Genomic DNA, 26,333 nt, shown 5'->3' on the forward strand with positions numbered 1-26,333 from the left:
TACCAGTCTAGGGTTATCCTAGCAGAAGATCACAGTAGCTCAATAGTTATGTACATATGAACAAACAAGATGATGCTAAGCATAATGAACTTCAGGTTATGGAAACTAGTGGTTAATTATTGTTCTTATTTTCAACATACCATGTGAAATTATGCCTTTTTCCCCATGGTTTTACTCCTGATATCACTGTAACTGATTGTGGTATCCTGGATATTGTATATATGTGTATTGGAACTAGGGAAGGGAAGGGGAATATCAAAATGGAGAGACAAAGGTTAAAAGACAAATTAATGGAACAGCAATATTTACAAAACTATATGCTGTAAGCCAGCTGTACAACTCATAGGGGAGGAGGAAAATGGGGAGGGGGGAAGCAGGGGAAAAATGAGGGAGGAGGTAACAAATTGGATAAGAAATGTACTCACTGCCTTACATATGGGACTGTAACTTTTCTGTACATCACTTTGACAATAAAGAAATAAATTAAAAAAATTGCTGGTATAAGAAACCTTTCACATTTCCATATAAATCCATCATCCCTCTTACAAACCTCAAAGTATAAGCTCTGCTAGTAAATAAGCTTACCATCTATTTATAATTGTCAGTAACTTTATTTTTATTTAACAGTGTAGGTTTTATATAGGAAATATATTCTGTTCTCTTGTATTACCTCTTCTATTGTGAATTTTCAAATAAAATTTTACTTTTTATGTTGTTCATAACAGTGTTTTATCACAACACTATTCCATAAAATATATAAAGGGTTTCTCATTTTTTAGAGCTATATAATATTTTATGGCACAGATGAACCATATTTTGTCAATCTCTGTTGTTTCCAATCTTTTACAAGAACAGATAGTGCTTTAATGAATAATGATTGATTGAGTGGTGATGAATAATTTCAGTTTTGCAAAATTCTTTAGAAATATGATTAAGATGGAAGAAAGCATTGAAATGGTAAATAGATCTAGAAGTCTTTACAATGAAAATATGGCTTTAAATTTTTTAAGTTTATGTAGTCTAAATTGTTAGCCTCAGGGGATGTAGGTACTATAGACATTGAAGCCAAGCAATTTCATTTTTGTTTTTTGCTGTTGTTGGTTTTTTGAGATGAGGTCTTGTTCTGTTGCCCATGTTGGTCTGAAACTCTTCCGCTTAAGTGATCCTCCCACCTCTGCCTCTTTTTTTTTTGGCCAATTCTGGGGCTAGGCACTGTCCCTGGCTTCTTTTTGCTCAAGGCTAGCACTCTACCACCTGAGACACAGCGCCACTTCTGGCTTTTTCTATATTTGTGGTGTTGAGGAATTGAACCCAGGGCTTCATGTAGAGGAGACAAGTACTCTACCACTAGGCCATATTCCCAACCCCAGTCTGCCTCTTAAACTCTGAAACTAAAGGCTTGTGCTGCTATGACTGGCTTTCAGTTTAAGTTTTGAAACAGTTTGATCATAAATTGTTTTATGTAAGTGCTAAATTTTCTCTAGTTATTTGTATAATTATTTGTATGCCAGAGACACAGTTTTCTTCTTTTGCTTTATTTCAAGTAGCAGAGCTTTGAGGTTTGTAGCAATTACAAAGACTAAACTTAGTATTGTATATGCTTTTGTGAACAAAGCAAAATGAGAATCAAATCTGAGAAGCATAAAGCTAATTAAAAACAGAAGAGCCACACACCCTTTCCCTCCAGTTCTTCCTCAGGGGATCTTGTGGACATAAGCTATCTCTGTCTTTGATCTAAAAGCTGGAATGACTTTATCTTAGACACTAGCTTTCTATATCTAGTTATTTAAGCTCCTAATTTTTTCTGATTTCTATTCTTAAAATAGAGCTTTATCAGAATCCGGTGGCACCTTGAGAAAACTGCTATTCTTGTGATGCTTATGTTTGACTTAAAACAGTAATTTGAAAACCTTATCTTTCCATTTTGCCATATTCTAGGCTAGCATTCTTAAGGCTATGGGATAGTGGATGGGGTGGGGGTGGGGGGAGAAAAAGCCAATAGCCAGAAGCTTTCTGTAGACTAGATATTTAAGAATATAGTTGTTGAAGTTATCTTTCCCAACCCTGTAGCCTGCTTATTGGTCCTTGCAGGTCTAGTCTGTAAAGTACCCTTAGGATGGAGATAGAAGTCTACCCCACATCTAAAACCCAGCCCATAATTTGTGAGACTTTGGTTTAGAGCTTGCTTCATTGTATAGTCTAACTTTGAAAAAGGCTTGACATTTGCAGTGCTCTGGTTGTCTAACTTAAGGGAGTGTCTGGGAAAGTGTCTGGCTCTGTTTGAGAGACTGTTGTCTTCAAAGGAATAGTTTGATGTCCTAGAGTGTTCTTGGTTCAAAGCTGAGGCAACATGAAACAACTGTAAACAACTGTAAACTAGTTTTTACAGCTTCTGTAAACAAAGAAATGGATTTGAGGCCTCTAAAATGTTCTTTTAATCAGTAAGGAAATTTGGGGAAAAAATTACTTCCCTGAGGAGAGTGAAACAAAGAAGGGAACACAAAGAACACAAAGTAAGGAAATCATTATCACCCATTGAATGTGAGTTTTGAAATTAACCGATAATGAAATTAAAATGAATGATATATAATAGCATATACTTTTCTTGTCTTTTGAGGGATTGCTCATTTTGAGTTTAGATTGTTTTTGGTTTATGTTGGTCTTATTTTTATATTGAATTTATCTTGAGATAAAGATTCCTAGAGCAAGGACTTTCCCATTTTCTGTATTTTTTTCCTTTTTCCTCAACTGTGCTAGCCTCTGGAAAGCTCATGCAGCCATTGTTACAGTTGCTTAGTAACAGGATTTTGAATAAAATCCTACTCTCTTGTGGAACCAGATATTCAGTTCTGGATATTAAGGTGTCATGACAGCCTGTAATTTTACATCAATTGCTTCCCCCTCCTCCACTGTTAAAAAATGTGTTTGGTAGGAAGGTTATACTCTAGATACACTAGGCTAGTGTTTGATGTGTGTGCCTTTTGTGCTTCCAACCAGGGAAGGGACTATATTTGATGTATTTTGAGACTATAAAGTATATTAGTATGTGGGAAATTATAGTTTCTGAGATGCCAAAAGTCTATTTTTAAATAAAATCACAGTATAGTAATAGAATAGAGTTCTTGGATTAAAAGAATCCTTGAATATAAATTAATGAAAGTCAATGATTAGAATTGATTCTGAGAATTATTTTGAATTAAGATTTAGGATAATTTTCTAAACAAATTTTGTCTGTCAGGGTCTTCTCTGTTAGTGGTGATTTATGTCCTTTGGAAACTTAAATACTTTGTTATGTAGAAAATAGCTAGCCACAAAGGAGGCATTCATTCTATTCATATCTTCTTGTATTATTAAAGATTTTCTTTACTATTTCACTTCATTCTTTTATTTGTCAAGAGATGAAGAACTAAGGAAGTATGCAATTATGAAATTTTCTCCAAGGTTCAGAAGTGATAGCATACTTTAATTTGCAGCTGGATATTTGAGTATTACTTCATGAATTGGAGATGGCTTCAGAGTTTATATATATGCTGATCTTATGGCTCATTTTACTCCATCAGAGAGTGTCAGAATTAGTAGACCATGTTTTTCTCCCCAACTTGTCTTTTACATTTTCCTTTTAAGCCTATTATCTTATTTTCAGATGTTCTCCTTTCCTTTTTTCCCCCAAATCTTTTTCTTCCTCTAAAAGCCTAAGATCTCCCTCAACTTGAAGCTCATAAACAGAAAATCAATTCCAGCCACTCTTCTCATCTAGGACATTCTGCCCTGATTCTTTTAAGTTTGTTGATCTGACTGAAGGCTTTGTCATGAAATCTTCCATTTTAAAAGTCATGTGTTTATACTAAGATGTTACTAGGTGATTTAAGAATAGTGGCTTCTGAACACATGCTACTTTTATAATGGAAAAATTTTTCAGAAGAAATTTGGCTGTTTTCTGGTACTTACACGTGATCTACAGAAGTTTCTTGAGAAAAGCTCAATGTCATTATATCTCTTTCTCTCTCTCTCTCTTTCTCTCCCTCTCTCTCTCTCTCTCTCTGTCTTTAGGCAGTGCAGTGGCTTGAACTCAGGACCTCCTGTTGTCGCTTGGCTTTCTTGTTGCCAGCTAGTTCTCTGCCTCTTGAAACATACCTCCACTCCAGCTTCATTGCTTAATTGGAGATGGAATCTCATAGACTTCTGCCCAGGCTGACTTTGATCCATGGTTCTCCAGGTCTCAGCCTCCTGACTTGTGGCAACCTACTCAGATTTTTCTTTTTTTTTTTTTGGCCAGTCCTGGGCCTTGGACTCAGGGCCTGAGCACTGTCCCTGGCTTCTTCCCGCTCAAGGCTAGCACTCTGCCTTGAGCCACAGCGCCGCTTCTGGCCGTTTTCTGTATATGTGGTGCTGGGGAATCGAACCTAGGGCCTCGTGTATCTGAGGCAGGCACTCTTGCCACTAGGCTATATCCCCAGCCCCCAGATTTTTCTTTTAAAGAGCATTTTTCCCATTCATTTTAGTAAAAGTCTCTACAACTATTTTTTTAACTTTTAATTTGTTTCTTTCCTTCTGATATCTTTGTCTCTTCTTTCTCACAATTGTATTATGAATTTAGACAATTATTTGATCATTAATGTTTATGACTCATCCTGGCTGCTCTCTTACTGGGTGTGTGTGCTTAAGGTTGACCAGTTACCTTTTTCAGGGTTCTTAAATCCTGTTCTGTTAAAGAAATACTTGGCAACATTTGTACAACTTGCTTTCAGGAGACCTTTTGGGGATGTTCATGTCATTCTCTTCAACCAAAATCCTTTTTTTTGTTATTCTATTAGTCATCAAATATGAACACTTCATGTTTGAAATGTTTTGAAAGTCAAAAACTAAACATTATTTGCTCCCTATTCTAAAGGAGACTGGGCTTAGATGAACAGTACTTCCTGTTATAATCAAGCCTCAAACAAAAGAAACCTGAAATGTATTATTTATATGTACAAATATCTACCTAGTGAAAAGCAATGTGTAAGTGGTTTTAATTACCTTTGTGTATACAGCTTGGCCTTTTTTTCTGTTATTTATGTAGTTTTTGAAATCTGCAAGATCATTTTTGCTTCACACCGTCATATGATCTGAGCTCTGGCTTTTATGCCTAGTGAAAATTGAGGTTCCTTTTGCATTGTCTCTTGCTACTGCAATTATGGTTCCATTTTTCAATCTCTTGTACTTTCTCTTATAGGGTTCTTAAGTAGATTTAGCTTTTCTTGGCATTCATTCAAGGACTTGCTCTAGCTGACCTTTATTGAAGGACCATTGGCAGCAGGTTCTGAGAATGTAAAACTTTTTGCCACCATTATAGAAAACCACTTTAACTAGTGAGCTTATAAAGGGTGATTTTGCATGTTTTCAAATAAGAAGTGGTGCTGTACAGCCGAGAATAGGTTATGTAGGCCTCAGAAACAAATTGGCTAGAAGCTGTATGTTTCATTCTAGACTCTTACAGTAGATTGGTCTCCTCTGCTTCCTAGTTCATAGGACACTACCTGTTCCTGAGTTATTGTCTCTTATGCATAAGAGACTGCTATATAAAAATTGGAATTTTTTTGCCTCCACCACAGATTTAGGAGTTGTATCAGCTGTGTATATCAGTTTCTTAGGTCTACTATAACAAATAATCATAAAGTACTATAACAACCATACAACAACAGACAGCCATTGGCTTTCTCTTGGCTTGTGATGCAAAATTCCAGTTTCTGCTTCTATTTTTTCATAGCAACTTCTAAAAGGTATTTATTACAGATATTCTTATATTGCATAATGTATTATATCTAAATCTAGGAGTTAATTTTTAGGCTGACTGATTTGGCTACATGACTAATAGTCTTCAACATAGCTGTAAAATTTCAATATAACCTCTGAATATTTTTCTCTTTTCTTATTCTGCCAGGAAGTTTTAATGCTTTAAGTATATGGGTTATGTATTAGCCCATGACTTCTGCCTTCTTTATTAGCTAGATGTGTAATTTCTGGAATTATTAGCCTTTGTAAATACAACCAGTAGTACTGTTTATATTCATTTTTTAAGAAAGTAAATAATGAACTTTAGTATTATAAGAGGATCAGATACTCTAATTTCAGTTTGTATGTGTCAAATCATGTATAGAAATTACCTTCAGAGGTTCCTTCTGGAGTGGAGCCACAATTGTACCTTAGCAATGTTCATTCATAATGAGCCATTTATTATTTAAACAGATTTATTGAGCGATTTATCATCTCCGTATTCCTTGTTTGGTGCTGTGATGTCACAGTGGGTGATGTAAGATTCACTCCCGGGAGGGCTCCATGCAGGTGCCCCCCACCTGTTTAAGTCTTCACCCAGTACCTGCATTACCTAGGTAGCTGGCACACTTGGAGGCAGTTATCTCCCCCTTCTCTGAGATCATATCCAGTCCACCTGGCCATACCTCCTGCCTTTCCCTATGTAATCCAGCTCACCACGAGTCCCAACTCTCATTCCTTTTCTCGGTTTCCTTTTCTCTCTTACTCTCTCTTGCTCTTTTCTCTCTTTTTTTCCTTCTTTCTTCCCCCCTCTCTCCCCATGCCTCCATCTTGTGTGGGCTGGCAGTTTACTTTCCCCCCAATAAACTCCTTTCTGCCTGAATCATGTGGCAGTTTCCTTTCCAGCATACCTTACATCTGGTGCCGAAACCCGGGAAGGGACAGAGTCAGGAGTTGTTGGATCCTCTCTTCCCACTTCTCTTTTGAGGGTTAATCCATCTCCTTGACCACCCCTCCTCTTACCAAACTTCCAAAAGACAGAGGAAACTCACTTCAGACTTCTCGCTATGCATCCACCATACCATCTTCTAAGTCTGGTGAGTGACTCCTGTCTACAGGTCCTCTGATGTCTGACTATGCCAGAGGGACCCCTATGCCTTTTTGGCCAGTCTGTTCTCATTTCAGGGATGCCTGAATCGAGAATTTGACCCTATGTCCTGGTGGACCCCCTGTCTAAGTCCTTGTGGACTCCCCTCTATGTCCTTATGGGCTCCTATGTCCTCATCAGACTACTCCATAAAGTCAAAATCCCTCATAGGCTAGAAAATCAGTCCCAATGGCCAACCTTTTGGCTTGTGTCCTGGAGAGTGTGACGTGGGCTGGGTTCCAGGAACCCTCCTTTAGGTTCCCTGTCAAAGGCTAGTCATTCTGGGTTTGATCTACTCCATAAGCCAAAGGAAAAAGTGGGCAGTTTTGGAGAAATAAACTCTGACAAGTATTTGTGGCCAGTTCTTAATAAGTTACAGCCCCTGCCTCATGAGACTTCTTCCAGGCTTCATTCAAGAACTGGCATCTACCACTAAGGGACTGCTGCTTACTGCCTACTCCCGAAAGCACCACATCTCCTCCTTTACCCCTAATGTCGATGCCCCTTGCCAGCAGGAAGTAGCCTGAGAGAGTCTACATCCCTTTTCATAATTACTAGAAGGCTGGAATTAAGATCCACCCCTGGGATGCCTCTGTGCAGATACCCCCCACTTGTTTAAATCTTTGCCTAGTACCTGCCTTACCTAGGTAGCCCACCTGGAGGCAGTTATCTCCCCCCTTTTCTGAGATCATATCCAATCCAACTGGCCATATATACCTCCTGCCTTTCTCTATATAATCCGGCTCACCACCAGTCCCACTCTCATTCCTTTTCTCTCTTTTTCTCTTTCCTTTTCTTTCGTACTCTCTCTTGCTCTTTTATCTTTTTCCCTTCTTCCTTCCCTTCTGTCTTTCCACACCTCTATCTTGTGTGGGCTGACAGTTTGCTTTCCCCCCATTAAACTCCTTTCTGCCTGAACCATGTGGCAGTTTCCTTTCCAGCCAACCTTACAGGTGAAGCAGACATAATTGATATACTCCTGTGCTTTTGCTATAGAGGGCAGATTGCCATGATTACATAATTCTACATTTGAACTTATAGTCCTGTAAACTACACATGTGAAACTTGATAAGTCACAATATACTTATTGTGCTGGGATTGCCTGTAATACGAAAGCCTGACTGTGATTCATGACTGCCAGAATGCTTACCTGAGGAAGCAATACTGAGTATGAGACTAAGGAATGAATCAAAGTTATTTAGGCAAGTGAGAAGGGTGGAACTTTCCAGTAATAGGAAACAGCATATACCAAGTCTGTTATGGGAGGAAAAATGGCTGCTAGAAAGGCTGAATGAATACTCAAAGCAAGAGGAGAATGGCTTCAGATGAGACTGGGAAAGCAGTAGGTAGGCAATAGGCAATGTAGGCCCTGGTGGGTGATTCGGAGGATATGGTGTTTATTATGGGTGTAAAGAGAATCTACTGAAGTAAGCGTTGTTTTTTCTTATTTTTTATTTCCCTTCCTTCCTTCCTTCTTTCCTTCCTTCCTTCCTTCCTTCCTTCCTTCCTTCCTTCCTTCCTTCCTTCCTTCCTTCCTTCCTTCCTTCCTTCCTTCCTTCCTTCCTTCTTTTTGGTACTGGGGATCGAACCCTGGACATTGCACTTGCTAGGTAAGTACTTTTCACTGAGCTACATCCCAGCCCATGCTTTTTTTATTTTTAAGGTAGAAACCCCAACAAACAAAAAGCGGTCTTACCTTGTTGATCTCTGACTGGTGATCTTCCTGCTTCATTCTTTGGAGTCTGGGATTATAGGCATTTACCCCCATGCCCAGTTATTGAACTATTTTATATAGTAAGTAGATATCAATAGTCTAAGCTTACCACTGTGGCTGCAAAATGAAGAAAAAAACTGGGGTTGGGAGAGGCTCAAATTATAGGGCGCTTGGCAGGCACAAAGCCCTGAGTTCAAATCTAATACTACCATTAATAGAAGGTAATGGCCTTGTGCCAGTGGTTCATGCCTGTAATCCCAGCTATTCAGGAGGCTGAGATTTTAGGATTGTGGTTCAGAGCCAGCCTGGGCAGGAAAGTCTGTGAGACTCTTAACTCCAATTAAGCACCAGAAAACCAGAAGTGGTGTTGTGGCTCAAAGTGATAGAACACTAGCCTTGAGCTTACAAGCCCAAGGACAGCTTCCAGGCCCTGAGTTCAAGCCCCAGAATTGAGGGACAAAAAAAAAAACAACAAAAAAAGAAAGATAAATGAAGATAAAATTGGGAGTGTTGGCTTTGGTGTAGGCAGAGCCTAGTAGATCCAGGGAGATAGTTTAGGTGACTGACTGTTTTTCACATGAGAGCTGATGGTTGTTTCAACTAGAGATGGGAGAAATAGATTTATGAAGTATATGGGTATGAAGTGTTTGTGGTGGTTTGAATATGATACCTGGAAAGGATAGAGAAAAGATGACATCTTGATTACTGGTTTGATTTCCCTGCATGTAGGTAGGGAACATTGGAAGACCAGGTGTGTGGGGAGGAGAGCCTGAGTTCAGTTTTGGACATGTTGACTATGAGATGCAATTCAGGTGCTGAAGTGGCAATAGCTAGTAGACTCCTGGAAATGCCTTTTTTGTTAATGATATCCTCTGAACACATTATACTATGAATAAGTTAGGCATAATATCTAATCAGATCCTTTTGCCCTGATTAGAGCCTTTACTTTGATTTGTTAATTAACTGTCTGCATACTTGCATAACACAGATTGGAGCAGTTTGCCTGACTAAAGGTTAATGGCAGCTCCTGAAAGTGTTTCTCAGAAGTTGGCTTTCTCAAATTTAATAACTTTTTTGTGTGTTTGTGTCTATGGTGAAGACAAGTCCTAAATAAAAGACACTGGTTATTTACTATTTATATATCCATGAAGTCAGGCTTAACTTTCTATTTTTCAGAGGCCTTAATAAAAAAATGATTTTTTTTCTTTCAGAGTTGGGGATTGATCTCAGAGCTTTGTACATGCCAGGCAAGCACTTTACCTGAGCTACATCCCCAGTCTTTTTTTTCTAACTGATCTAAGTATGCATAGTTTTGGAAAATACAAAAAAAATCACACTTGTGGAAGTAGTAAATGGTAAAACTTGTTTCTTTTTTCTTTGTCTTTTTCTTTCTTTCCTCCTTTTTTTTGTTTTTGTTTTTGTGCTGGTAATTGGACTTGAACTCAGCGCACCGTACCTTAGCTTTTGCTCAAGGTTGGCATTCTACCACTTGAGCCCAAAGCTCCACATCTGGCTTTTAGCTGGTTAACCGGAGATGATAAAGAATCTCATGGACTACCTACCCAAGCTATCTTTGAACTATGATTCTTAGAGCTTAGCCTTCTGAATAACTAGGATTACAGACTTGAACCACTAGCACCTGCTTAAAATTTGTTCTTAAAAACTATACTTAAAAAATTGCTTGTTATTTGGGTTCTGATGAAAAATACAAAATAGCAGAACCGAAAAGCTTTAGCAATATCAGAGGTATGAGAGTTCTTCTAAGTCTTGGTCTGAGTTTCTTCTAAGCATATAGAGAAAGCTAAGGTATTATAGGAAATCATATCCTAGTTCATGGAATTGAGGACCAAGGAACTCCAGTGAAATTGGGGTATCATTTCCAAATTTGTAAAAGAAAGCATTTATATACTACTCCAAATGATTAAAAATGGTTCTAAACTTGCTTTTTTCCACTTACAATGTTGTAGGCATTTTTCAAGTTACTATTTACAAATCTGAATATTTATTAGCATCTTCATCATATTCTATAAAACAGACATGCCATTCTAACCATTACTTATTGTCATGTATTTTTCCATTGTTTAAAGATAATGAATGTGTTATAATACTTTGCTTTTGAGTATATGTAAGAGTATAAATGTAGGATGGGTTTCTAGACAGTTTATGGGAACAGGATATCTTAAATTACATTTTTGTAGATATTGTAAAATGTATTCCATAAGGTTGAATCAATGTATTCTCAACACAGAAGTGTTTATCCATTTCCCTAACAACACTGGATATTATGAACCTTATTCTTTATGGTTTATATTTCTCTTCTCTGCTTATTTGTCTTTTCCTTTTTAACGGTGCTGGTCTTGGGGCTTGTACATAGTTCAAGTTCTGTCCTGAGGTTTTTTGCTCAAGGCTAGTACTCTACCACCTGAACCACATCTCTACTTTTGGCTTTTTTTTTTTTTTTTGGCAGTTAATTGGAGATGAGAGTCTCATGGACTTTCTTACCTGGCCTGACTTCGAACTGTGATCCTCATATCTCAGGTTCCTCTATAGTTAGGATCAAAGGCATAAGCCACCAGCACCTGGCTTCTGCTTATTTGTCTATTTTATGATTTGTTATTTCATTGCTTTTCGTGTGTAATTGATAGTAATCCTTTTTATATAATGTTATAAATATTTAAACGGACTATTTCTTAACTTATTTTTCCCATTGTAAACCTTTTCGCTTATTTTCTGAAACTGTCTGGAATTTTAGCTATATGCTGGTTTCTTATTATTCCTTTTCATGCCATTTCCTCTCTGCACCTAACCATTAGTTTAATATTTATAACTGCTTTTGAAAAAAATAAAAAAATTTCAGTATTCATACTGAACAAAGAAGAGACTTTTTTTTTTTCTTCCATTACTGAGGTTGCACTTAGGGTCTCAGACTTGCTAGACCAAGTCCTTACAACTTTGAGCCATGTTTTAGTCCTTTCTTTTTTGAGTAGGGTCTCATGCATTTATTCTAGTCAACTTTGTCCTATGATACTGTGATACCTCTTCCTACCTTATAAGTAGCTGAGGTTATAGGCATGCACTACATTGCTTAGTTTGCTTTTGAGGTAGGCTCTCACTAACTTCTCCAGCTGTCCTTGGACCACTATGTTCTTATCTCTGATTCTCGAGAGACAGAATTGGACATGTTGACTATGAGATGCAATTCAGGTGCTGAAGTGGCAATAGCTAGTAGACTCTGGGAAATGCATTTTTTGTTAATGATATCCTCTGAACACATTATACTATGAATAAGTTAGGCATAATATCTAATCAGTTCCTTTTGCCCTGATTAGAGCATTTACTTTTACTCTCTCTTTGGTGTGCCACTACAGCTGGTCTCTCTCAGTTGTTTGTAGTTAACATTTAAATTTTTTTCTCTTACATCCTTTCAGTGTCTGTGGTTAAAAAAAAATATGTAATTTACATATTATAAAGTAATGTTACTTCCTGTTGTTTAGTATAGGTTTGTGCAACTGTTGTGTATTCTCTTTTACACTATTTCAGGGTTGGAACTAGGCCTGTGTGTGTGTCTATGTATGTGTGTACACATGCATACTAGTAATAGAGCTTAACCTTGAGTTTGTACTTGAACTTGAATTTCAAGCCTTGCACACTCACTTGGCTTTTTCACTCAACACTTGTACTTTGCCACTTGAGCCATACCTCTACCTCCAGCTTTTTGCTAGTTAACTGGAGATAAGTCTCAAAAGTTTTCTGCCCAGGGTAACATTGAACTGCAGTTCTCAGATCTCAACCTCTTGAGTAGCTAGGATCACAGGCGCGAGATACTACCACTTGTCTTAACTAGAGAATTTTCTAAGTACAACTTTCAGAGTATTATGTCTAAGAATCTTGTGTTCTCTTATCGTACTCTTAATTCTTTTCTTTTATTTGTTTGTTATTATAAAGGTGATGTACAGAGGGCTCACAGTTACATAAGTCAAATAATTAGTACATTTCTTTTTGTACGTCACCTCTTTCCTTATTTTCTCCCAAACTCCCCTCCCCCACTGCATCAAGTTGTATAGCTCATTTTTCTTTTCTTTTTTTTTTTTTTAAGGGGCAGTTTAGATTTACTGTGCATATAAACTTTTCACTCATAGGTTTTTTTTTTTGTTGTTGTTGTTTTTTGCAAGTCCTGGGCCTTGGACTCAGGGAGTGCTGTCCCTGGCTTCTTTTTGCTCGAGGCTAGCACTCTGCCACTTGAGCCACAGCGCCACTTCTGGCCGACTTCTATATATATGTGGTGCTGGGGAATTGAACCCAGGGCTTCATGTATATGAGGCAAGCACTCTTGCCACTAGGCCATATTCCAAGCCCTCACTCATAGTTTTGTATATATTGCTTCATTCACTTTTGGAGAAGAGAATTCTGATAGTTAGTAGTGGATTGTATCTGTAGTCCCAGCTTCTTGGGAGGATGAGACAAGATGATTCCTTGAGCCCAGTTCAAGACCAGTCTGGGCTATATAGTGAGACCTTGTCTCAGAAAAAAAAAAAAAAACCTGAATAATTAAAATATGTATCATTTCAACTAATCTTTATAACTGGGAAGAAGCTTTATGAGGTAGGGCCTGGACTTTTTCCAGTTGTACACAAATGGAGTCATTTTAGCTTAAATCAGATTTTAGAGCACATTTTTAGTTGCGTACACATTAAAGTCTAGAAGAAGGCTTCTGGAAAACTGCAGTAGACCCCTCTATGGTTCCTCTCAGCTGAATACCAGTTCTCAGAGCCACTAACTCACTCAGTGATGACAACAGTTTGTCTGCTAAATATAGTTACAGATCTGAGATTTCACAATCTCATTTAGCATCTAGGTATAGTCCTGAATCAGAGCCACAGAAGTTTGTATTATCCTGAAGAACCATCTTTGAAAAGACAACACTGGTGAATTAGCTTTTGAGAATTTACATACGTGAAGGAGACAGATTCTGTTGAGGCTTTGAGGAAACTGAACCCTGCCCTTTGTGACTGAAGCTAGACATTCACACTCAGGAAGAGTTTCTTAATAAACTGGTGATAGATGTGATTTCTGTGTTGAAGTATCTCTAGGTCTTTTTTTGTAAAGGAAAGTGAGACTGTGAAGAACTTCGTCAGCTTTAAATGCCATTTCTTGTAGTCTAGGATTCTCAGCTACAGAAAGACCCAGATTTTGTGAAAGTAAAAGGTTGTGAAGAACTGCAATGAAGTCCCTCCTCCCCCCAAATTGTGGCTTTTGAGATTCTTCCTAAGCCTTGGATTCAGAGGAGACTTAGTGTCAGTAGTGAAGGTTCTGAGGAGAATATTAACATCCCAAAAGAAGAAAACAAGGCAATATTTCTGTTGCCCAAGGTGGTAGGGTTCATGGAAATGTCAACTAGGCAGGCATTTTTTTTATTCTTCTTACATTTTTATTGTGTTATTGTGGGGTTAACTAACCATTTTATTAAGTATTATGCAGTTGAGCTAATACCAATGTAGAGGATATGAGCAAAGCTAGTTTTAACACACACAGGACAGAGAAACTGTACAGGAAATGTTTCATGGAGTATTGAGTCCTCTGCTTACTAGAGAACCTATCTAGGAAAGAAAGAAACCAAAGACATATGATCTCTTTCACGAAGAATTTGTCTAGGAATCTATACTGCGTGTTTATAAGATAAACTATACAAAACAGAAAAGTCCCATTGTGAAGACTGTGATAAATACTTCCATGGGGAGGGAAACCTTAACACTCCTTGAATAATCTACTTAGAAACAAAGCCACTGAGTATTTACAACAGTGCTGTGAAGTAGAAATATAACATGAGCTACAAAAGGAAGCCAGAATTTTCTTGTGGTCATATTACAAAAGTAAAAAGAAACAGATGATGTTAATTTTAATAATGCATTTCGTGTCATCCAATATATCAAAAAATTATTTCAACATGTAATCAAAATAAAAATTATACATTATAGTTTACATTACTTTTTATGTTTTCAGTCTTTTCTTTCTTTCTTTTTTTTTTTTTTTTCCAATCTTGGGCCTTGGACTCAGGGCCTGAGCACTGTCCCTGGCTTTTTTTTGCTCAAGGCTAGCACTCTGCCACTTGAGCCACAGTGCCACTTCTGGCTTTTCTATATGTGTGGTGCTGGGGAATCAAACCCAGGGCTTCATGTATACGAGGCAAGCACTCTTGCCACTAGACCATATCCCCAGCCCATGTTTTCAGTCTTTCATATCCAGCATGACTTTGATGTAATAACATATCTCAATTTGGACTTAACACATTAGCATTGCTCAGTAGCCACATGTGGCTATTTTGATATTGCAAAGGACATTATAGGTCTATGGTAGGGTCAAGCCTTCTGAGGGCTAGGAAAGTTTAAATGCCATAAAAAATAGCCTGAGTGACATCTAACATAAAACCTCAAATGATATTTAAGCCCATGTCTTGTTCTAACTCTAAAGTTAAGAGTGATTTTTACTCTGTTCTAATTAATAAATGGCATATAACTCTTATGAGGATTGATTAGTTTAGAGTAGATGTTCAGTAAATATTAACAATCATGAGTAAATATAAATGATTTCTTTATTTAGTGAAGTATTTTTGTTTCTAAGATTTCCTTTAGCCCCTAACGGAGATTCTTACTTTAAAAGGGCATGGTATTTTTCTTTTAGATGTTTTATCTTCCTACCTCTTACAGAAAATAAGGAAAACATTTAGAGTGTCATTCCCTTTTTATTAATTCTATTTTAATGGGGGTTATTTATTTTGATTGGTCCCTTGGTCCACTCTTTTGAGTGGTTGATCTATTTCATATGTTTGGTTATTTTTCATGGTCTGCTAACATTTATAAATGAAAGACTTGATCATTCATTATGAGTAACTGATGTGGTCACAGCTTGAATTTATGTGGGTTAATGTTTGTTTTTTTCTTGATTCATTTTTCCCTGAAGAGTGTATGGGGAGTTGATTGATAGTTGAGTGGTTTGATTCTTCACCAATTTTTTTGCTTCTTTAGATGAATATTGGCTGTGCTGCAGAATGAGCTGGGTGCCTGTGGGTGGCTACTGTTCAACGTGGGCGGCAGATGTTCCATTATTTAAAATGATAGGCATAGCTCTGTGGTAGAGCCCTTGCTAGCATGCTTGAAGCTCTGCCTTGATTCCCAGCACCATAAGGAAAAAAGAGGAGGCGGGTAGAATTAAGCACTTGCTTAACATATTCACTTCTAAAATTTTTACATGTTATATTTTCTTACAGGAATACACATGGCTTGGTAAATGCTCTTATGAAATTACTACGAATGCAAGCTCTAAAGGAAGATCAAAGTGGGAAGAAGACTATTCAGGGCATATATACTATTAGGTAAGTGACTTCTATTGTCTTTCTAAATAAAAGTGAATTGTTAGTTAAGCTATGAACAAAGACAAGAAAATCCATGAAGAATTAGTTATTTCATTCAGCAGGATACTTATGTGCACAGTGATTGTGGTTCTTCACTCCTTAAAAAGTTAAGTGTTTTACAGGGTCATAGATGTATGACAAAATCACTGTGGAGCAATCAATAGATCACATATATCAGTTCAATAGAAAGACTTTGTTCTTTGAGTACTAAGGCACACTAGCAAGGTATGTCTCCTTTTCCTCCCTCCTGAGTGCAATCTTGACTGCAGGAAGGACAGACTTCCATATGTTATGCTGTGTCATACATTCTATCTGCGTCATCTGCGTCTATGTGAGAAAGCTTGTCCTACCTCCGCTTCTCATCAGGCAGTGACAGAATAGTATAAGCCTCTGTGACAAAGTGATCATGAGCCACCTCCTCCACTTTGTCCTTAAAAATAACCTAAGTAGTGCTCTGACCTTTTTTTTTTAGATTTTTAAAAATTGTTATTGTCATGTTGATGTACATAGGGATTACAGTTACATAAGTTAAGTAATGAATAAACTTCTTTTTGAACAATGTAAAAAAAAGTTAAGTATTTTAAAGACTTAAAATTATGAAAGAGCTGACAGCATGCTGAATGTCACTAATGTGAGTTTCAGTGTTGCTTCCTTCGAAGTAGAATATGTTACCAAAGTTTCAAGTCATTCATTTTGCTTTAGAGCACATCTATCTTCCCAGTACTGTGAACATTGAAAAGTTCATTGAGCAAAAGTACTTGATTCATGGGGTTTTGGTTGGGAGGGTAAGCATAAGCTTCCTTTCTACAAAAAGTAACTGGAGACTTGTCTGTGTGTTATTACCCAGGCCACAGTCAGTAGTTAGGAGTATTAAATTACCTTTTCTTTGTCATCTATACACTATGCTAAAGTATAATTGCTACAAAAAAATCACAGCAGGTACAACAGTTAAATGCATTGGATTTTGTGGGGTAGTTGTATGAAGTCTTTGTTCCTGAGACAATGACTTTATCCATTGTATGGAAGCTTCCCAGAAAGCTGTTTCTTAAGACAAAGCCTCTCATCAGAAGATCCAGAATGTGCATGCAACTAGTTACATTGTCCTAGGAACTTGACACACACAGAATGTGCTTGCTTTAAAGACTGAGACCATGACTTACATGACCTATGGTGTTCCAGCAGAATAAATCAGGTACATGTGAATCAGTACCTGTTTTATTTACAGTAGCTATACTTTTTGAAAATTTGAGACCACATTTGTCTGAAGCTGTGGGAGAGTCTCCAAAATAGGGTGCTACCTATTACATATATATTTACTTATGTTCTCTATTTTATATAAGTGCAGTACCTTAAGTATTACTGCTTTCTTATAATTTTAGTGCTGCTTATGACTCATCACTGAGATTTGTAACCATTTTGTTTAAAAAGGTCAGATTCACATTTTATATATTTTTTCTTAGTGTGATTTGTGAATATTTTCAAACATACAGAAAACTTAAAAGAATGTGGTGCAATGACTTTGCTGATTTATCTTTAAGTAAAAGAAGCAAAAGTAAATTTATATGGAAATATTATAGAATATGCAGTGAAAATTCTTCCTTGATAAACAGATTTTTCTTTCATGGTTCCTTCTTTCCTCTTACTTTGCCTTCCTTCTTTCCCATTCCCTCCCTCCCTCCCTCCCTCCCTCCCTCCCTCCCTCCCTCCCTCCCTTCCTCCCTCCCTCCCTCCCTCCCTCCCTCCTTTCTTTTTTTCTGTAGTGTACAGGTCAATATTTAGTACATTCAGAGTTATGTAGCCATCACCATAATGTATTTTAGAATCTTTTTACCATCTTCAAAAGAAGCTCCTCATCCCTTAGCAGTGAGTCAGTATTCCCCTCCCATCTAGTAAAGTATTTTAAACGTTGGTTCTGAACCCTGACTGTTCATTAGAATCACTGGAGTATGTGGGAAAAAATAAACAAATATGGGAGTAATTCAGTGGTGTATTCCAACTGAGCCAGAATTTTCGCTGTGAGCCCTAGCAGGTTTTTTTCTATTTTTCTTTAATGGATCCTGGGTGGTTCTGAGTACAAGACAACAACAGTTAGTTGCTCCCTGTAATATGCTTATTGGTCAACTGAAGATCTTGCTGAATTAGAAATTTTCTCTCCTCAGGTCTAGGCTAGGCTCAAGAGGCCTTTGTTACAAGTGGGGTGATGCTCATGCTGATGCTGCTGTTGCCCCAACAATTCATATGTAGTAGAGTGTGCTACACTGTCAGCAGCATCCCAGCTTGTTCTGACAGTAGCATCTGGCACTCTGTTCCAGACTGCTTCAACCACAACCTGTGTTTTAAAAAGTTTTTTAAGTGAATTCATAAGCTCTAGAAGTACACATTTAGATTGTGATCTGAACTGCATCTTTTTTTTTTTTTTTTCCAGTACTGGAAATTCAACTTGAGGTTTTCAAGGCAAGTGTTGTACCACTTGAGCCATGACTCTAGCCCTTGAAAGGGACCTTTGTGCCAAGCAGAAAAATTAGTTATCCCATTTTCATATTTTCTTCACTGTGTATTCTTTTTAAAAACTTTTTTCTCATTGTCAAAGTAGTACAGAGGGGTTACAGATTTAATATGTAAGGCAGTACATTTCTTGTTCAACTTGTTACCTCCTCCCTCATTTTCCCCCCATCTTCCCCCTCTCTCCTACCTCCCCCCCCCATCAGTTCTACAGTTGGTTTACACCAAATAGTTTTGTAAGTATTGCTTTTGGAGTGCTTTGTCTTTTTATCCTTTGTCTCTCGATTTTGATATTCCCTTTCACTTCCCTAGTTCTAATACCCATATAAACAGTATATAGGGTACTCAGCTGAGATACAGTGATCATGGAGGTACAATCACAGGAAAGGAATACAAGAGAAACAAATCAAAACAAAACAATCAAACAAACTAGAAAAAACAAAAGGTATGGTTTCACATGGCATGCTGAAAATAATCACAACAGTGATATAACGCTTGTTTCCATAATGTGGAGTTCATTTCACTAAGCATCAGCTATGTGATTATATGGGTGTAGCTATTGGGCTATTTTGATCTTCTGCTATGACTAGCCTAATCATGTACTGGCTATTCCCTATGAGGGACACCATAGGGTTTATGTTTCTTTGGGTCTGGGTCACTTCACTTAGTATGATTTTTTTCCCAAGTCCTTCCATTTACTTATGAATGGGGCAGTATCATTCCTTCTGATAGAGGCATAGAATTCCATTGTGTATATGTACCACATTTTCCTGATTCACTTGTCTACTGAGGGGCATCTGGGTTGGTTCCTTGTTTTAGCAATGACAATTTGTGCTGCAGTGAACATAGTTGTGCTGGTGGCTTTTGTGTGGCCTTGCTTGTAATCTTTTTAGTACATTCCCAAAAGTGGGGCTGCTGCGTCATAGGGGAGTTCTATGTTTAGCCTTCTTAGTAACCTCCATACTGTTTTTCCAGAGGGGTTGAACAAGTTTGCATTTCCACCAACAATGTAGTAGGGTTCCCTTTTGACCACATCCCCTCCAGCATTTGTTATTATTAGATTTACTGAAAATGGACATTCTTACTGGGGTGAGGTAGAATCTCAGTGTTCTTTTGGTTTGCATTTCTTTTATGGTCAGTGATGTAGAACACTTTTTCATGTGACTCTTGGCCATTCTCATTTCCTCTTCAGAGAAGTCTCTTTTTAGGTTCTTTGATTATTTGTTTTGGAGGAATTTAATTTTTTGAGTTCTGTATATATTTTAGATATCAGGCCTTTGTCTGTTGTATGGCTAGTAAAGTCTTTTCCCAATCTGTGGGCTTTCTGTTTATCTTGCAAGCTATGTCCTATGCCCTGCAGAAGCTCTGCAGTTTGATACAGTCCCACTTGTCTAGCCTTTCTTTGTTATGTTGTGTTTCTTGGTTTTTATTGAGGAAGTTTCTTCCAGTGTCAAGGAGTCCAAGAGTTTCTCCTATTCCTTCTTGCAGTGTTTTCAGGGTATCTGATTTTATTTCCAGGTATTTGATTCACTGTGTATTCTTGATATAGGTTTACTCCTTGATAATGTTCTGCCAGTTGCCCTGTTTATAATTCATTTGTTCTTGTAGTTGGTTCTTGTATTTACAGTCTTGTTTTCAAAGGCAGTAGGTCCAAGGTGTGGTTAAGGAGCCTAATATGAAGAGCCAAAAAGTATTGGATACATAAGGTTTGTCTTTTGCTAGCTGGCACATTAAGAGGTCCAGAATCAATCACCTGAGCTGGCATAACCTGATAATGTTTATGAAGAGCTCTTATGTGAATAGCTGTTTGGCATTATAAATCAGTAGAGTGTAATCGAGTGTATAAGAGCCTTAAGTTCCTCCATTGGGAATTGCGGAAGGCAGAAATAGAAGAGAGGTGAGCCTGAAGAGCAGATTTCTCTCAAGAGAGCTATGATTACCTGAGTTAAGCATAAAATTGGCATGCTGTTTTAGAGCTTTCTTTGTCACATGTTGGTTAGCAATATCATCCAGCCTTGGGAGGCAACCAATGCTGTGCATGAAAATGATGTGAGGAGCTTGGCACTCCACTGAGAGATGTTCTCTGATTATGCTGGAGGGGTTAATTTAAATAGAAGTAGTATAACAAGTTATTGGACGCTTTCTGAGTATAAAGCTAACTTGTGTTTTCATATCTTAAGGACTTTGCCACTACACTGTTATGGTTTAAGTTTTTCTTCTTTTTGTCCTAATGTCTGAATAATTTAAATCATAGTGAAACAGAATACTTGGTTATTGAACATGGGTCTGTTAAACTTGGGCCATTGGTTCTTGCCTGTAATACTTGCTGCACAGGAGACTGAGATTCAAGGCTTGCCTTGAATCAAGGAAAAGCCCAAAAGACTAACTTCAGTTAATCAGCAAAAATGGGGACTGGAGATATGGCTTCAGTGGTAGAATACCAACCTGTGTGAAAATGATGAGAGCTCAAGGCCCTGAGTTGTACCCCCCCACCCCCATGCCTGTGTCTAATCACATGGCTTGACCAGGATGGTGGGGAGAGAACATGTAAGGATCAGGAATATAAGCCAGTAGCTTCTTTTGGGCCCCATGCATTTCCTAAAGGAGCCTTATAGATTATGTTCTTTTGTTATATTTTAATTTTTTTCTAACTCTAGTGTGGTTTTCAAAATGCAAAAGGTCCAAGATATGACTAGGCAGTTTAGTTGGAGGAGCTAAAACGAGATGTATCTGTGAGGTTTGTCTTTTGATAGTAGGCATATTAAGAGATCCAGAATTAATCACCTTGCTATGACCTGGTAATATTTATGGAGAGCTCTTATGTGAATGACTGCTTGGCATGAGAGTAGCCTGGTAGCCTCAAACTTCTCATGTGTGAAAACAATTTGGCCAACATGTTAAAAATCGTTTCTCAGTTGTACTTGCCAGAAATTCTCATTTATTGGTTAGTTTTGTGCAACACTCCCAAATCAGCATGCTCATTTAGTTGGTCAGTGATATGGATGTAGATCATTTGTGGATCACAGCTGAACAAGTTGCTTCTCCAGTCCTTGAGGATTTGAAGGTATCACATGTGAGCTACAAGGAGCCTTCAGGGATAGACAGAAAGGGATCTTGAGTGGCTTAGTCCCATCTCCTTCTGTTTCCTATTGGAGAGGCAGTCTGCATATTTCTAAGCAACGAAGGCACCTACTTTGTCTTAACATTGTCAGATACATACAATGGACAGGCCAGCAGCAGTAACAGAATAATCTGGATGGAAAAGCAATCTAAAGGGAACAAGCCAACTGCAGATGCAGAATGCAAGACATCAATAATTTGTTCTGTAAAATGGTTCTATGACCTCAGCACTTTACTGTTCTTTATTGTGGGTGAGTGGCTCTGGGATCAGGAGAGCAAGAGAGGTTCCTCTTAGGAATCGACACTGGCTTTCAATGCATCCAGTACATAATGGTCCCATCCTCAGAGTTTGGCATGTGTTTTTGCGAAATGTTTTAGAAATACACCCTTTTAACAAGGGGTTGGGATGAAAGTGACCTACTGACTTTGTTTTGAGAAACATTATATTACAGTATGTGTAACTAATAATGTTCATATTGCTTGGCTGAATCCTCCTAGGCTATCCACATTTAGTTTTGTGGCTTAAAAACGGTCAGTGAAAAGTGGGGCTGCTAGATCATGGGGGAGCTCTATGTTTAGCCTTCTAAGGAATCTCCATACCGCTTTCCCAGAGAGGCTCAACCAGTTTACATTCCCACCAACAATGAAGTAGGGCTCCCTTTTGGCCACATCCCCTCCAACATTTGTTATTATTAGTTTTCTTGATATAGGACATTCTTAATGCGGTGAGATGGAATCTCATTGTTGTTTTGATTTGCATTTCTTTTATGGCCAGTGATGTAGGGCACTTTTTCATATGTCTCTTGGCCATTCTCATTTCCTCATCAGAGAAGTTTCTTTGTAAGTCTTTAGCCCACTTGTTGAGAGGGCTATTGGTTCTTTGCAGTTTTGTTTTGGAGGAATGTAATTTTTTTAGTTCTGCATATATTTTAGATATGAGGCCTTTGTCTGTTGTATGGCCGGTAAAGATCTTTTCCCAATCTGTGGGCTTTCTGTTTATCTTGTGAGCTATGTCCTTTGCCCTGAAGAAGCTCTGCAGTTTGATGCAGTCCCATTTGTCCATCCTTTCTTTGCTTTGTAGCCTTTCTGGATCTTTGTTAAGGAAGTTCTGTCCTATGCCAAGGAGCCCAAGTGTTTCTTCTACTCCTTCCTTTAGTGTTTTCAGGGTATCTGTTTTGATTTCGAGGTCTTTGATCCATTTGGAATAGATTTTGGTGCAGGGTGATATATAAGGATCTAGTTTTAGTTTGTTGCATGTGTTGAACCAGTTTTGCCAGCACCATTTGTTAAAGAGGCTATCTTTCTTCCATCCTATTTTTTAAGCTCCTTTATCAAAGATTAAGTAGGCATAGTTCTGTGGGTTCATTTCTGGGTCTTCAATCCTGTTCCATTGGTCTTCAGGCCTGTTCCGGTGCCAATACCAAGCTGTTTTTTATTACTATAGCTTTATAATACAACTTGAAGCTTAGTATTATAATTCCTCCAGCACTGTTCTTTCTACTTAGGATTGTTTTTGCTATTCTGGGTCTTTTATTGTTCCATATGAATTTCTGGATTGTTTCCTCTATTTCATTAAAAATGGTGTTGGGAAATTAATGGGTATTGCATTGATTTTGTAGATAGCCTTTGGTAATATTGCCATTTTGATTATATTAATCCTCCCAATCCAGGAGCATGGGAGGTTTTTCCATTTCCTTAGTTCTGCCTTAAAAGACCACAAATAAGAATACACTAAAGCCACCAGCACAACAATGTTCATCGCAGCACAATTTGTCATAGCTAGAATATGGAACCAACCCAGATGTCCCTCAGTAGATGAATGGATCAGGAAAATGTGGTACATATACACAATGGAATTTTATGCCTCTATCAGAAAGAATGACATTGCCTCATTTGTAAGGAAATGGAAGGACTTGGAAAAAATTATACTAAGTGAAGTGAGCCAGACCCAAAGAAACATGGATTCTATGGTCTCCCTCATAGGGAATAATTAGCACAGGTTTAGGCAAGTCACAGCAGAGGAACACGAGCACAATAGCTATACCCTTATGAACACATAAGATGATGCTAAGTGAAATGAACTCCATGTTATGGAAACAACTGTTATATCACTGTTGTAATTACTTTCAACATGTGATGTGAAACCGTAGCTTCTATTATTGATGACCCTCTTGTATCCCCTTTGGGTGGTTGTACCTGCACTATCTCTGTATCTTATTGTACATTGGAAACTGTGTATACTGGCATTAGAACTAGGAAACTGAAAGGGAATACCAAAATCAAGAGACACAGTGTAAAAAGACAAACGACTACAAAAGCAATACTTGCAAAACTGTTTGGTGTAAATCAACTGAACAATTCATGAGGGGGAAAGAGAAAGGGAGAGGGGAGAGGGGGGAATGTGGGAGAAGGTAACAAACAGTACAAGAAATGTATCCAATGCCTAACGTATGAAACTGTAACCTCTCTGTACATCAGTTTGACAATAAAAATTAAGAAAAAAAACAAACTGTCAGTGCAGTGCATTTGGTTACTGTGAGTAACTGAAGAGCATTAAGTAAGTCTACAACTCTTGTTCTGTGAGTTCTAAAGCCCTCTGATAAACTTTTTTTTTTTTTTGCCAGTCCAGGGGCTTGGACCTAAGTCCTGAGCAGTGTCCCTGGCTTCTTTTTGCTCAAGGCTAGCTCTCTGACACTTGAGCCACAGTGCCACCTGTGGCCGTTTTCTGTATATGTGGTGCTGGGGAATTGAACCCAGGGATTCATGTATATGAGGCAAGCATTCTTGCCATTAGGCCATATTCCCAGCCCCCCTCTGATAAACTTTTAAATATACCCATGCCTGAAATGCCTAAGGGGTTAATCTGAGGTACTGGAATTTTTCAGCAGTTCCTATGAGATTCCTAATGCATAGACAAGGTAAGAGAACTGCTAGCCCACGATTGCAATGAGGCAATAGGCTTTGTTTCCAGTTCTTGAGATCTCTCAATATATGTCAGCTGTTTTTTTACATGAAATGCAAGAAACTTATTTAATTTTTAAAAAAATGATACTGGGATTAGAGCTCAGGCCATTGGGCTTTCTAGGCAGAGAGGTGTTCTACCACTTGAACCATACTTCCCGGTCTTTTTGCTCTTTGGTTTATTTGTTTTTTAGGTAGTATCTCATTTTTTCGGCTAGCCTAGATAGCATCCTTCATTTTACATTTTCTGCTATACCTGGGATGACAAATTGATGCCACCATGCCCAACTTATTCCACTGAGAAAGAGATGGAATCTTGCAACCTTTTTTTTGTGCTCTGTTCTGAAACTGCAATCATCTGAATCTAACCCTCTCAAGTATATCACCATTCCCCCAGCTTATTGGTTGAGGTAGAGGATTCATTCATGAACTTTTTGCCAGAATTGGTCTCAAATCTTGATCATCTGAATCTCAGCCTCCTGAATACCTAGGATTATACTTGTAAGCTATTGACACTTGGTTCTAATTTTTTAAAGTGGAGAATATGCCAGGTGTCGGTGTCTCATGCCTATAATCCTATCTATTCAGGAGGCTAGATTTGAGGACTGTGCTTTGAAGCCAGCTTGGCAGGAAAGTCTGTGATACCAGCCATCAGAAAACCAAAAGGGAATCTGTGGCTCACTGTGGTAAGGCATTAGTCTTGAGGGAAAAAGCTGAGGGACAGCACCAAGACCCCAAATTCAAGTCCCAAGACCTACACACTCAAAATGCACAATAGACAAAGCATATATGCTCATATATTAAAATTTTGGGCAACAAGCTTGTGACTTCTGTTTTAGGAAGTTTATGGTTTTTTAAGAATTTTAGAAATTCTTTTCTACTTGCTAAGCATTTTCAAACTATTAAACATTTTTTCTTTTTATTACTATTAAGGTATCTTTTATTTCAGACCTCTATTACATTCCTCTTTGTAAATTTGTGGTTGCAAGGATGAATAAATTTTTATGACTTGTCACATATTTGAGGTTAATTTTCTTTGAAATCTGCCATAACCCTTGAAATTTTACCGTGTGCCTTTGCTCTTAATTTTTTTCTCTGCATATTCATATTATGGCAGTCTTTTAAAGATCTATTTTCTGTCACCACAAGTGAGGAAATAGCAGTGAATTCATGAGCAGTAACTGCTTGTTTCAGAAATTGTGCATCATCCTGATGTGCCAGACAGTGGCTGATATGCACAAGTATCAAATGCTAACAATCTTATTTTTGAGAAGGTTTTGTCTGATCAACATCAAGCTGTACGTTCTGAAATAAAGGAATATGAAATTATTTGGCAGATGGTGTGATCTCAAGTGGGTGATTAGGCTCATAGTAGTGGATAGTTTGATACTTTGAGTAGATTAAAGTTAGGCATACTATATGTACATTTATGTACCTACTTGTGTAGTGTTATATACTTTATTTGGATGAAGAGCTAATTTTAAAGATGTACATTGTAAAGATTGAGATACTTAGTAATTTATATTGATTTTTTTGACTTATCAGTGGAGACAAATTTATTCATGGGGTCAGCAAATGTACAAAAATAAGAGAAAATCTCAGATAAATACCAATATAGGTCCTCAAAGGCTAATTTTTGGTTGTGGATATCAGAAAGAAGCCCCATTTTTTTGCTTTTTTTTTTTTTTTTTTTTTGGCCAGTCCTGGGGCTTGAACTTAGGGCCTGA

The 26,333-nt window shown here is 37.8% G+C and overlaps 1 protein-coding gene across 1 annotated transcript in view; it reads left to right on the forward strand.

The window, feature by feature from the left end:
- Focad (focadhesin) overlaps positions 1-26,333 on the forward strand; it is a 267,544-nt gene that overhangs the window by 32,480 nt on the left and 208,731 nt on the right. Inside the window, exon 5 of the mRNA XM_048358113.1 lies at positions 15,880-15,984. Within this exon, the coding sequence (XP_048214070.1) occupies positions 15,880-15,984 (105 nt within the window). The remainder of the gene's footprint in view (positions 1-15,879; positions 15,985-26,333) is intronic.

Source organism: Perognathus longimembris, chromosome 1 (assembly GCF_023159225.1).
Source record: "Perognathus longimembris pacificus isolate PPM17 chromosome 1, ASM2315922v1, whole genome shotgun sequence".
NCBI lineage: Eukaryota > Metazoa > Chordata > Mammalia > Rodentia > Heteromyidae > Perognathus > Perognathus longimembris.